General features: G+C 38.5%; 1 protein-coding gene and 1 pseudogene across 3 annotated transcripts in view; one reads left to right on the top strand and one right to left on the bottom strand.

Moving 5' to 3' along the window:
• The window catches only part of DENND6A (DENN domain containing 6A), a 60,588-nt gene extending 56,417 nt beyond the window's left edge, over positions 1-4,171 (top strand). For all 3 annotated transcript variants that reach the window (XM_047777545.1, XM_047777536.1, XM_047777554.1), the window contains 4 exons: positions 5-114; positions 1,011-1,113; positions 2,563-2,637; positions 3,114-4,171. In XM_047777545.1, coding sequence (XP_047633501.1) covers positions 5-114; positions 1,011-1,113; positions 2,563-2,637; positions 3,114-3,245 — 420 coding nt within the window. In that variant the 3' untranslated portion in view covers positions 3,246-4,171. The remainder of the gene's footprint in view (positions 1-4; positions 115-1,010; positions 1,114-2,562; positions 2,638-3,113) is intronic.
• A 6,637-nt stretch (positions 4,172-10,808) lies between these two features.
• Positions 10,809-11,228, bottom strand: LOC125110601 (ATP synthase F(0) complex subunit C2, mitochondrial-like; annotated as a pseudogene).
• Between the last annotated feature and the right edge of the window lie 1,879 nt (positions 11,229-13,107).

The raw sequence follows: 13,107 nt of genomic DNA, 5'->3' as shown, positions 1-13,107 counted from the left end.
CTAGAGTCCACCCCAATTAAGACAATTCCTTCCAGAAGAATTTATGAAAACACTTGAGAAAACAGGACCTCAGCTGACCTCTAGAATAAAAGGTGATTGGATCGGACTTTACCGGTTAGTCCTTTATTTCTGTTTCATCCATCTGTAGAGCTTTATTAAAAACAAAACAAGGGTGTTCCCATTGTGGCTCAGTTGAAACGAATCTGACTAGCATTGATGAGGAAGCACATTCGAACCCTAGCCTCTCTCAGTGGGTTAAGGATCTGATGTTGCAGTGAGCTGTGGTGTAGGTCGCAGTCATGGCTTGGATATGGTATTGTTGTGGCTGTGACATAGGCCAGCGGCTACAGCTCCGATTCACCCCCTAGCCTGGGAACTTCCATATGCTGCAGGTGTGGCCCTAGAAGAGACAAAAAACCAAAAGAAAACAGGAGTTCCCTGGTGGCTCAGCGTGTTAAGGACCTGGTGTTGTCATGGCTGCGGCGCAGGTTCAATCCCTGACGTGGAAACTTCTGCATACTGTGGGTACAGGCAGAATAAAGTTTAAAAACAAAAAACTGGATCTAAACACTGCTTTTTTAAAAAAAAAATTCCTAGAAAATCATGGACTTGGAGAATAGACTTGTGGCTGCCCTGGCGGGGAGAGGGAGGGAGTGGGAGGGATGGGGAGCTTGGGGTTAATGGATACAAACTATCGCTCTTGGAATGGATTTACAATGAGATCCTGCTGTGTAGCATTGAGAACTATGTCTAGATACTTATATTGCAACACAACAATGGGAGGAAAAAGTATGTATACATGTATGTGTAATTTGGTCCCTATGCTGTACAGCAGAAAAAATTTTAAAAAATTTAAAAAAATAAAAACCAAAAAACAAACAACAAAAAAATAAAAATAAAAAAAAATTCCATCGTTGCACATGTTCTTCCTAGCTATAAGTTAGGAAAGGTATTGAGAAGAGCAGGTTAACTCATAATCAAACTTTGCTTTTTCAAAATTGTTTTTATAGGCATTTTCTAAAATCTCCAAATTTTGATGGTTGGTTCAAGACTCGGAGGAAGGAAATGACCCAGAAATTGGAGGCACTCCATCTAGAAGCTCTTTGTGAAGAGGTTAGAAAGCAGCGTGTTTGTGTGATGATTAATAGCTGTTGAAAATAAAGATAGAGTTATACATAAAGGCTATAGGTATAGCCATATCTACTACTTTATAAATAGTAATAGCTAACTTTTCTAGATCATGTACAATGTGCGAAGAATTGTGTAGGTGCTCTAAGTAGGTAATATCTTTTAATCTTCACAGTGCATTGAAGTAGGTGTGTTATGATCTGCATTATGGGACACTTGAAGATTATAAATTTAGTGATTTGCTTCAGATCACATCACTGCTAAGTAGTGGAGCTGGCAATGTGCTTGAGTCCACAGGTGCTGGCTCATAAGAGCCAGTCCTGTGCATTTCTTCCCAACTCTGCATTCAGTGAGCTCAGGTTGGTAGCTTGAAATTGGCTACAGAGAAAGGATTACACCACAGAAGATTGCAAATGCTACAAACCAGACTCTTCCTAGAGAATCAGATGTTAAATATTTACCAGCATACCACTGGACAGAGTCAGGATTCAGATCCAAGCTATCTAACTCCACATCTTTTCCAGCATGCCTGCTTTGTCTTTCTGAGTTATTTTTAATAATTTGTTCCTGTATTTGGACTTTTTCACATTCTGTAACTTGTCAACAGACTATTTTAAATTAAGCTACTTGTGGAGTTCCCATCGTGGCTCAGTGGTTAACGAATCCAACTAGGAACCATGAGGTTGCAGGTTTGATGCCTGGCCTTGCTCAGTGGGTTAAGGATCTGGCAATGCCGTGAACTGAACTGTGGTGTAGGTCACAGATGCAGCTTGGATCCCGCGTTGCTGTGGCTCTGGCGTAAGCCCGTGGTTACAGCTCCAATTAGACCCCTAGCATGGGAACCTCCATATGCCGTGGGTGCGGCCCTAGAAAAAGGCAGAAGGACAAAAAAAAAAAATTTAAGCTACTCATAAAAATAAAGGATAGTCTCAATTTCATTTGTGTTTAGCTTGAGGTGGACTAGCCTCAGTATTAACTTTGTAATTGTCAACTCCCAGTGGTTATGATTTTCAGAGAAATATCAGGAAGACAACCACAGAGAAGCCCAGGAAGAGCTTATTTGAGGATGCAAAGTTTATATCCAGTTCACAGTTATCTTGATCTGTTAGTGGATGTTCCTCATAGATTACTCACTGCTTACTAGGGGCAGGGGTTAGTATTGTACTTCAAGTTCCCATTTTGCTTTTCTTGATTGATCTAAAAGGGCCACCTCAGATTAGACAGTCCTTCTGGCTATGTCAAAAATTATCTGATTAACACTTTCAGAATATCATGTTCAGAAACATTCTTGTACTGTATTGATATTTCTGGGTTAAATACCCTGTTCTCCATTTCCTTCCTGTCCTTCCTTCTCAGTAGCCTTGCCTATTGAAATAGAACAGTTTGAATATTATTTTTAGTATTTACTGATTTGAGATTTGTTTATTCTTCTAGGACTTACTTCTCTGGACCCAGAAACACACAGAAGTAGAAACCGTAGACCTTGTATTGAAGCTAAAAAATAAGCTGGTATGTAGTCAAAACAGCCTAAGATCTGTGAAGTTATTTCTCATTTGAGGTGACAGTTTATGATGTATCACTGAAGTAACTTATTAAATGAGAGGACTTATTTTAAATGAGAGGTCAGTTGATGGTAGATCTTACTGAAAATACTTGGTCACACAAGCAGATCTTAGTGATGCTATATACTTCTTTAGTAATTTACATGGAATCTAATAAGCTTTACAGAAAACATAGTGATTTATATTTAATACCACATGATCTGCTTTGGTATTATCTGTTAATTTACCTGGAAGTCTTTTATAGAATTCAGCAATTGTATTGTTAAAGTGGCATGTTCTTTGCTTTTTTATAGAGTCTGTAAATTCTGGTCTCAGTCTGAAGTTTCCAAATCATTAGACCATTAAAACTGTTTACTTAGAGAATATACTGTATTAATACAGGCTCAAAGAATAATTTAAGTGCTTCCAATGTTTCTTATATAGTTGCAGGCTGATCGAGAGCATTTACCTGTGAAACCTGACACTATGGAAAAGTTACGGACACACATAGATGCAATTATCCTTGCATTGCCAGAGGACCTACAAGGCATATTGCTCAAAACGGGCATGACATGATATTTGCCAGGATTTTCCAGCCAAAAGGATTGTGCACCATGAAGCATACTGACATTTCAACCAGACGCACAAGCTCTCTCGAGTGGGAAATAGCCGTGGATGCTAGCTACAGGGTTGAAAGACTATACTGTATAAACAGACCTTTTTAGTGCATTATTTTAAAAAATGGATATCCATGGTGGTTCCACTTTAATACTGATACACCGAAAGTCATTTCTATATTTTTAATCATGTTTAAAGTGCTCTTATGAGAGACCTGTGGGGCCATCAGTTTAAGTGATTCCAAACTGCAGTGCTGGCATTGCAGATATTTTTTTAAATTGGTGCTGCTTTGCCCAATCATGTTAAAACTCAGGGGGATATAAAAATAACATTCATAAATACACAAAAAAAAATTCACACTGGCAATCTTCTTAAGAAGAAGGAAAAGACTGAACTGTAAAACTGTAATTAGAACTAATTAATGCTTTTGTAGTGCCTTCCGTTGTCCTACATGTTTCACAAAGCCCAGCTCAGCTGTTGGTCTTGAAGCTTTTCTTAACTTGATTATGATATTCAATTTTTTATAAGGCATTGTTGTGAGTAATCATTTAAAAAATTTTTTTGCCTCATATTATGTTTATTATTAGTGGCATTGGTGTTTTTTTTTTCCAATTGTCATGTAGGTTTCATTTCATTATTTTCTATACCGTTTTCAAATTTAACCTCATCAGTTTCTCCAAAGAGAAGGCATCTAGAATTAATTATGGAAGGTCTTATTTCCTTTTACCATTTATTAATTGGGCCTGTTTCAATTAATTAGCTTGGCTGTTGTTCAAAGTCATTCTAATTATAAAACTCATTTAAATTGAGCTATTAGGAGTTCCCGTCGTGGCGCAGTGGTTAACGAATCCGACTAGGAACCATGAGGTTGCGGGTTCGGTCCCTGCCCTTGCTCAGTGGGTTAACAATCCGGCGTTGCCGTGAGCTGTGGTGTAGGTTGCAGACGCGGCTCGGATCCCGCGTTGCTGTGGCTCTGGCGTAGGCCGGTGGCTACAGCTCCCATTAGACCCCTAGCCTGGGAACCTCCATATGTCGCGGGAGCGGCCCAAGAAATAGCAACAACAAAAAAGACAAAAGACAAAATAAATAAATAAATAAATTGAGCTATTATTTTTTTGGTCGCTCCTGCGGCAATGTGCAAGTTCCCAGGCCAGGGATTGAACCTGTGCTGCAACAGTAACCAGAGCCACTGCAGTGACAATGCCTGATCCTTGACCCACTGCGCCACAAGGGAACATCTAAACTGAACTATTCTTACATCAAAGGTATTCATAAACATTTTATGTGATAGGTGTTTGAGTGCTTAAAAGATTGATTTTCACCATTATTTGTGTGGTAGGATTTCCCTCCACCCCCAAATTAATACCTTCCAGAACACTTTCCCTACTGTTGTTTGACATGGGAACTTTTGCCTGAATCACTGTTATAGCTAGTTTCTTGTTTGTTTTTATTTGTTTCTGTTTTGTTTTGTTTACACTATACTACCTTGCCAAAAATAGAATATTGTGGTTTGGAGAATAAGGTTGTTTTGTTGATATTTGAATAGGAGTTTCCTGAAGAAGCCACTATTTAAAATAGGCACACATGACATAGCACAAATGTAAATAGCTGTGTCTTGAATTACCCTCTGTGTATCCAAATTTAGTTGTATGTTGTAAAAGAAATGGCTTCAGGAGCTATCTCTACATGCTCCGTTAATATCTCTTGAGAGCACTCCCAACCTAAGAAAGGGTCCTTGGTGTTTGTAATTGTGGTCTTCTACCCAAATGTGCCCTTTTCTCATGGATTCGAGTCTCTTGAAGCATACCTCAGTCATAGAGAGAATATGGCATTTGAAAGAAATCATTTGCCTTGGATCATATGAGCTATTTTGTGAAACAACAGTTGTCCTCATAGAAAAGTGGCAACTACTTTTATATGTTAAAGTATTTCATATCTTCCTGGGAAACCTATTTAGGTATGAGTGGTCATCTTATTATTTTTCAAAAAGGTGTATTTTAATAATCATAAAATTTATATGCAGTTTATGACAAGAGTTTGAAAGTTGTTAGTGTCATATCAAGGACGTTTCACATTATACCACTACAGGATGTATCATTTCAGTTTGTTTTGCATAGCAAAAGAGTAGCAAAGGATGCCAATTAGCATAATAATGGTATCTTCATATTTACTGTACTTATCTAAAGCCTAACATTTGTTGAAAACTATATCATACCTACCTGGTTTATCTATTAATTTCAAATTATGTACTTATAAAAAAATAACAAAATTGCATCAAGAACCTGAAAAAGACTGATTAACTTAATTTTTTGTAATTTTCAGAGTTGTCCTTTTTTTTTTTTTTTGAGGAGACATTGTTAACCTCTAAAACCTGCCATTTAATATTTATCTTCACCAGCATCAGAAGGAATCACTGCTTTCAGGGTGTTATGTAATGCCTAGTGCCTTCTGTTTTCACTGAAAGGGGTTTTGTGAAGGCATTTATGGTCATTACTGAAAACCTAATTAAAGGCCTTGGATTTTAAAGCCCTTGGATATCTTGTATTATTTCTGACTAAGGCTGGAATGCTTGAAAAAAATGCAGAGTAAATGAAATGTTTGCATTATGGTATTCCTTTTAGTTCCTAACTTATTTTAATTCTAATGAAAACCTTCTTCTGTTTACTTCGCTATGAACAGGTGAATAGTCGACTTGATTAACAGAAGATTAATTGATTACGTAAAGCCTTCCTACCAGTGTATGGATTTTTGTGAAATGTTCTGATGAAAAAAATTTAGCTTAATAATGTACATATTGGAGTTCCCATTGCGGCTCAGTGGAAACAAATCCAACTAGTATCAATGAGGATGAGGTTGATCCCTGGCCTCGCTTAGTGGGTTGGGAATCCGGTGTTGCCATGAACTGTGGGTATAGGTCGCAGACTTGGCTCAGATCCCAAGTTGTTGTGGCTGTCGTAGACCGAGAGCTGTAGCTCCTACTCATCCCCTAGCTTGGGAACTTCCAGATGCCTCGGGTGCAGCCCTAAAAAGCAAAAAACAAAATGTACATATTGTTAGATTCTCCTTCATTTGCTGCCTTTTCTTTTTTTCCTTGAATCTCAAGTTACTTTTATTTCTCCTGCTTTTTTTAAAGTAGCAATATGTACTAATTCCCGTCATGGCTCAGCGGAAACAAATCTGACTAGCATCCAGGACAAAGGTTTGATCCCTGGCCTCGCTCAGTGGGTTAAGGATCCGGCGTTGCCGTGAGCTGTGGTGTAGGTCGCAGATGTGGCTCAGATCCTGTATTACTGCAGCTGTGGTGTAGGCTGGCAGCTACAACACCAATTTGACCCCTAGCCTGGGAACCTCTATATGCTCCAAGTGCGGTCCTAAAAAAAAAAAAAAAAAAAAAAAAGATAAAATAACAAGTATATAATACTGTTCTTTGGATTTTAACTTATTGGTTAATAATAAAATATATTGGATGTTACTCCGTTTTGAAGTTACTGGGTAATATCCTTCAAAGTATACTATAAAATATATTGATACTTTTTTTATTTTTATTATTTTTTAAATAGTTATTTCCCCAGTACTATTTTTTTTCTACTGTACAGCATGGTGACCCAGTTACATTCTATTTACATTCCAGTACACGTTCTATTTTCTCACATTATCATGCTCCATCATAAGTGACTAGACATAGTTCCCAGTGCTACACAGCAGTATCTCACTTCTAATCCATTCCAAAGGCAACAGTCTGCATCTATTAACCCCAAGCTCCCAGTCCATCCCACTCCCTCCCCCTCCTCCTTGGCAACCACAAGTCTATTCTGCAAGTCCATGATTTTCTTTTCTAAGGAAAGGTTCATTTGTGCCTTATATTAGATTCCAGATATAAGTGATATCATATGGTATTCGTCTTCTCTTTCTGACTTCACACAGTGTGAGAGTCTCTAGTTCCATCCATGTGGCTGCAAATGGCATTATTTTGTTCTTGTTAATGGCTGAGTAGTATTCCATTGTGTATATATACCACATCTTCCTAATCCAGTCATCTATCAATGAACATTTGGGTTGTTTTCATGTCCTGGCTATTGTGAATAGAGCTGCAATGAACATACAGGTGCTTGTGTCTTTTTTAAGAAAAGTTTTGTCTGGATATATGCCCTAGAGTGGGATTGCTAGGTCATGTGGTAGTTCTATATATAGATTTCTAAGGTGCCTCCATACTGTTCTCCATAGTGGTTGTACCAGCTTACATTCCCACCAACAGTGCTGGAGGGTTCCCTTTTCTCCATACCCCCTTCAGCATTTGTTTTTTGTGGCCTTATTAATGATGGCCATTCTGACTGGTGTGAGGTGGTATCTTGTAGTTTTGATTTGCATTTCTCTAATAATCAGTGATGCTGAGCATTTTTTCATGTGCTTATTGGCCATCTGTACATCTTTCTTGGAAAAATGTCTATTCAGGGCTTTTGCCCATTTTTCCATTGAGTGGTTGGCTTTTTTGCTGTTGGGTTGTATAAATTGCCTATATATTCTAGAGATTAAGCCCTTGTCAGTTGCATCATTTGAAACTAGGTTCTCCCATTCTGTAAGTTGTCTTTTTGTTTTCTTTTTGGTTTCCTTTGCTGTGCAAAAGCTTTTCAGTTTGATGAGGTCCCATGGGTTTATTTTTGCTCTAATTTCGATTGCTTTGGGAGACTGACCTGAGAAAATATTCATAAGGTTGATGTCAGAGAATGTTTTTCCTATGTTGTCTTCCAGGAGTTTTGATGGTGTCTGGTCTTATATTTAGGTCTTTCAGCCATTTTGAGTTTATTTTGGTGCATGGTGTGAGGGTGTGTTCTAGTTTCATTGATTTGCATGCAGCTGTCTAGGTTTCCCAGCAAAGGGACTGTCTTTTTCCCATTTCATGTTCTTGCCTTCTTTGTCAAAGATTAATTGACCATAGGTGTCTGGGTTTATTTCTGGGTTCTCTCTTCTGTTCCATTGGTCTGTATGTCTGTTTTGGTACCAGTCTGTCTACTATAAAATATATTGATACATTTAAAGATGTGTCATTAAAAATGTCCTTTTGTTTTCACTTGCTGATAACTCACATCTTTTTATATACCTATATTTTCCCAACTTTCTCCTTTTAGTGTAACTTGGGAAAAATTTTTTATCTATTAGCTTTCTAATATTAATCCTTTGAAAACAGTTGAAGACAAGAACTTCTCTAATTATGGATAAATATCATTTAGATAACAGTATATTAACTCAGTAATGGCTAAATTACTGATAATTTAATATCCCTTCATATATTGAAGATATAGTATTTAGATGCTGTCTACAACTTGGTTGAGTTATGGTATTTTTTATATCAATAGAAATGAGCGGAGTTCCCGTCGTGGCGCAGTGGTTAATGAATCTGACTAGGAACCATGAGGTGGCGGGTTCGATCCCTGCCCTTGCTCAGTGGGTTAATGATCCAGCGTTGCCGTGAGCTGTGGTGTAGGTCGCAGATGTGGCTCGGATTCCATGTTGCTGTGGCTCTGGCGTAGGCTGGCAGCTACAGCTCCAATTGGACCCCTAGCCTGGGAACCTCCATATGCCGCGGGAGCAGCCCAAGAAATGGCAAAAAGACAAAAAAAAAACCAAAACGAAATGAGCATTTGTTAGTAGAGCTCTGAGAATATTACAGTTCCAATTACAGTTCCTTGTTTGTGTGAAATAGATAAAGCAATTTGATACAAGATACAGAATTATGATTCCTAAAATTTATTCTCTAACCGATTTTTATAAAAATCAGTTTTAAGTTGATGGTTAATGAAATAGGTTTATGACATTTATTTACAGTTATAACATTACCTATCTCATGATGCACAAATATTGAGAAGAAAATACGAAAGACAGCAGTAGAATTTTGTAGTCTCCAGTATTATTTCTGGACTTTTGAAGACCAGCCTTCCTCCACTACCCATTATTTGAATGTCACACTATGCCTTTCTTCAGATTAAGATTATCGTTGTCTAATTATCTTAAATCTTGGAGTTCCGGCTATGGCACAGTGGAGTTAAGGATCCAGTGTTGCTGCAGCTCTGGCGCAGGTCACAGCTGTGGCTTGGATTCGATCCCTGGAACTTCCAGTATGCCATGGGTGCAGCCAAAAAAGAATAATAATAATCATTTTAAGTCTCATTCCATTTTACTAGTGTCACCACTAGGCCTGTGTTCTTCTGTTTATTTTTGCCTCCCCGTTTTCTTTTTCATCATAATACTTCTGCTTAGCCAGTAGAAAACAACTTTGGCATTCCTGCTGTGACACAGTGGGTTAAGAATCTGGATGCAGCAGCTCATGTGGCTCCAGAGATGCAGGTTTAATCCCTGGCCTAGCAGAGTGGACTAAAGGATCTGGTATTGCCACAGCTGCAGTGTAGGTCACAGCTGCAGCTCAGATTCAGTACCTGGCCTGGAAACTTCCATATGCCATGGATGCAGCCATAAAAATTAAAAAAAAATTTTTTTTTAAAGGTAATGCTGAATTTCATGAATCCTTTATCTTTCTTACTATCCCTCATGTTTTCCCATGTCAACCAGGATGAATACTTTGTAATATAAATTGCTTCTTTATTGAGGTATTTTTGAATAGTAACTTTATATTCCAGAATTATCATACTTGCTGTTAACTGAATGGATATTTAGATTTTAGTAGAAAGCTATTGAAATGATTTATTTTTAGCTAATATTCAGGTAAATATTTTTTATAGCCAGAGGCGCTGGTAATAGAACTTAGCAGTCTGTGTTGGATTTTTTTTTATTTTTCCTTTTTAGGGCTGCACCTATGGCATATGGAAGTTCCCAGGCTAGGAATTGAATTGAAACTGCAGCTGGCAGCCTACACCACAGCAACGCAGGATCTGAGTCAAGTCTGCGACCTACACCACAGTTCATGGCAGTGCCAGATCCTTAACTCACTGAATGAGGCCAGGGATCGAACCTGCATCCTCATGGATCCTAGTCAAGTTCGTTTCCACTGAGCCACAACGGGAACTCCCAGTAATTTGTGTTTTAAAAAAAACCAGCTTTATTGGAGTTCCCACTGTGGTACAGTGGGTTAAGAATCTGACTATAGCAGCCCTGGTAGATATGGAGGTGTGGGTTCTATCTCTGACCTGATACAGTGGGTTAAAGGATCTAGCATTGCCACAGCTGTGGTATAAGTTGCAGTTGCGGCTCGAATTCAGTCCCTGGCCCGAGAGCTTCCTTACGCTGTGGGTGTGGTCATAAAGTTTTTTTTAAAAACACCGAACAGTTTTATTGAGATATAATTGACATACAATAAACAACACAAAGTATAGAGTTTTAAGTTTGGATATTTGAACATACCCATAAAACCATCAGCACAGTCAAGATAGGAACATATTTGTCATCCTCCCAAAATTTCTGCATGCTCCTTTGTACTTCATCTTGCCCCCCTTCCCAGACAACCACTGATCTGTGCTCTTCTTTTTTTTTTTTATCATCTTAATATAGTATTTATTTGTCTCCCCTCTCTCAAATCCTGAGCCAGCCACTTTCCCCAGGCTGCCTAGGAATGCGAAGGAAAAGAAAGAACATACAGGGCAGATTAGACATTGGAGAAGGGACTGTGCTCCTGACCATGGCTGAGAGGATGGAAAAGACTATCTTCAGGGAAAAGAGTCCCATGGCCTCTCAGAGAGCAAAGCCTAGAATGACAGAAGAGCTGTTGCTTCAGAGGAGAATTCTTGGCTAACCAACGATGAGGCTCCCAAACAGTCCACCTCCCAGCTATCCCAACTGTGGCAGGCCCAGCCCCAGTGAACTTGGCTGCTGTGTCAGTGTCCCTGAAATGGCACTGTTTTGGAAGTTGTGCCTAGGGATAAGTGAGGTCAAAGGCCCTGAGGCTGCCAAACTCCTGAGGCTCTCATCTGTCACCATCTTCAGCTGTTTCATCATTCCCAGCAGACAGTGGTTGGCTCAGCACTCGGAGGTACTCCTGACCCGTGAGGAGCTGTGGCAGGAAAGCTGCTCCTAGTGCAGTGATCTGACATCTTTCACTCAGCATAATGATTTTGAGATGCATTAATATTGCATGTTTGAATAGTTGGCTCTTATTGCTCAGTAGTATTCCCTTATACGGCTATAACACAAATTTCTTATCCACTCACCTGTTGATGGACTTTTGAGTTATTTCTAGTTTTTTTTCTATTACAAATAAAGCTGCTTCTATGGACACTGGTGCACAAGTCTTTGTATGGACATGTATATCCTTTCCTCTTGGGTAAATACCTAGCAGCAATATGTGTGAGATAGCTGAATCATATGGTAGGTGAATGTTTAACTTTTTAAGAAATTGCCAAACTGTTTTCCAAAGTGGTTATACTAATTTGTTTTCACCAACTGTATGTGAGAGTTTCAGTTTCTACACATCTTAGTCAACACGTGGAATGCTCAGCCATTCTAATAAATTTAACCATTCTAATAGGCTTATACTGCTGTCTCATTGGGATTGGAATTTGCATTTCCCTAATGACCTGGGATGTTGAACATCTTTCCATTAGTCATCTGTATATGTTCTTTGGTAAAGTGTTAAACTATTTGCTCTTTAAAAGCTGAGTTGTTTAATTTTTCTAGTGGCTGAATTTTGAGAGTTCTCTACATATTCTTTTTTTTTTTTTTTTTTTCTTTTTAGGGCTGCACTTGCAGCACATGGAGGTTCCCAAGCTAGGGGTTGAATTGGAGCTACAGCTGCCAGCCTACACTACAGCCACAGCAGTGCAGGATCCAAGCCACTTCTGTGAGCTACACCACTGCTCATGGCAATGCTGGATCCTTAACCCACTGAGCTAGGCCAGGGATCAAACCTGCCATGGTTACTAGCCAGATTTGTTTCCCCTGCACTACAATGGGAACTCCAGAGTTCTCTTTGTATTCTTTTTGTTTGTTGTTTTTGTTTTTTAGGGCCATACCCACAGCATATGGAGGTTCCCAGGCTAGGAGTCAAATTGGAGCTGTAGCTGCCACCCTACACCACAGTCACAGCAATTCAGAATCCCAGCCACATCTTCAACCTACACCACAGCTCACAGCAATGCCAGATCCTTAACCCACGGTGTGAGGCCAGGGATCAAACCTGCGACCTCATGGATGCTAGTCAGATTCGTTAACCACTGAGCCAGGATGGGAACTCCCTATGTATTCTTTATACAAGTTCTTTTTCAGATATATGGTTTGCAAAATTTCCCCCCACGTTTTATGACTCTTTTTCATTTTCACAGCAGTATCTTTTGAAGAAGCAGAAATTTATGAATTTCTACACAAATTCCTCCTGGAATTTTGATTGGGATTGTGTTAAATCAATAGATAAAGTGGAAAAGCAGTGACATCTTAATAATATTGTACTCTGACCTATGAACAAAATATATCTTTCCTTTTTTTTTATATCTTCTCTGATTTCCTTCAGCAATGTTTTAAATTTTTCAAGGTACAAATCTTTCTCACTTTCTGTCAGATTTACTCATAAGCCTATCATTCTTTTGATATTGTTGTACATGATATTTTATAAAATTCAAGTTTCACCTTTTCATCAAAGAGTCAAGTTCAAAATTCTAATTTATAGTTGATTTTTGTATATTGATGTTGTATCCCACCTTATTAAACTCAATTATTAGCTTTAGTAGTTGTATTTTTATATATTCCATCATTCTAAAAATCTTTTTGTTCTTGATTTCTAATTTCACCTAATGTGGTCTGAGAACATTCTTAGTATGATCTGAATTCTTTTAAATTTATTAAGATTTGTTTTATGGGAGTTCCCTTCGTGGTGCAGTGG

The sequence above is a fragment of the Phacochoerus africanus genome, chromosome 1 (assembly GCF_016906955.1).
Source record: "Phacochoerus africanus isolate WHEZ1 chromosome 1, ROS_Pafr_v1, whole genome shotgun sequence".
Lineage (NCBI taxonomy): Eukaryota > Metazoa > Chordata > Mammalia > Artiodactyla > Suidae > Phacochoerus > Phacochoerus africanus.
Note: the sequence above shows the minus strand (reverse complement) of the source record. Positions and strands in the feature narration are given on the sequence as shown.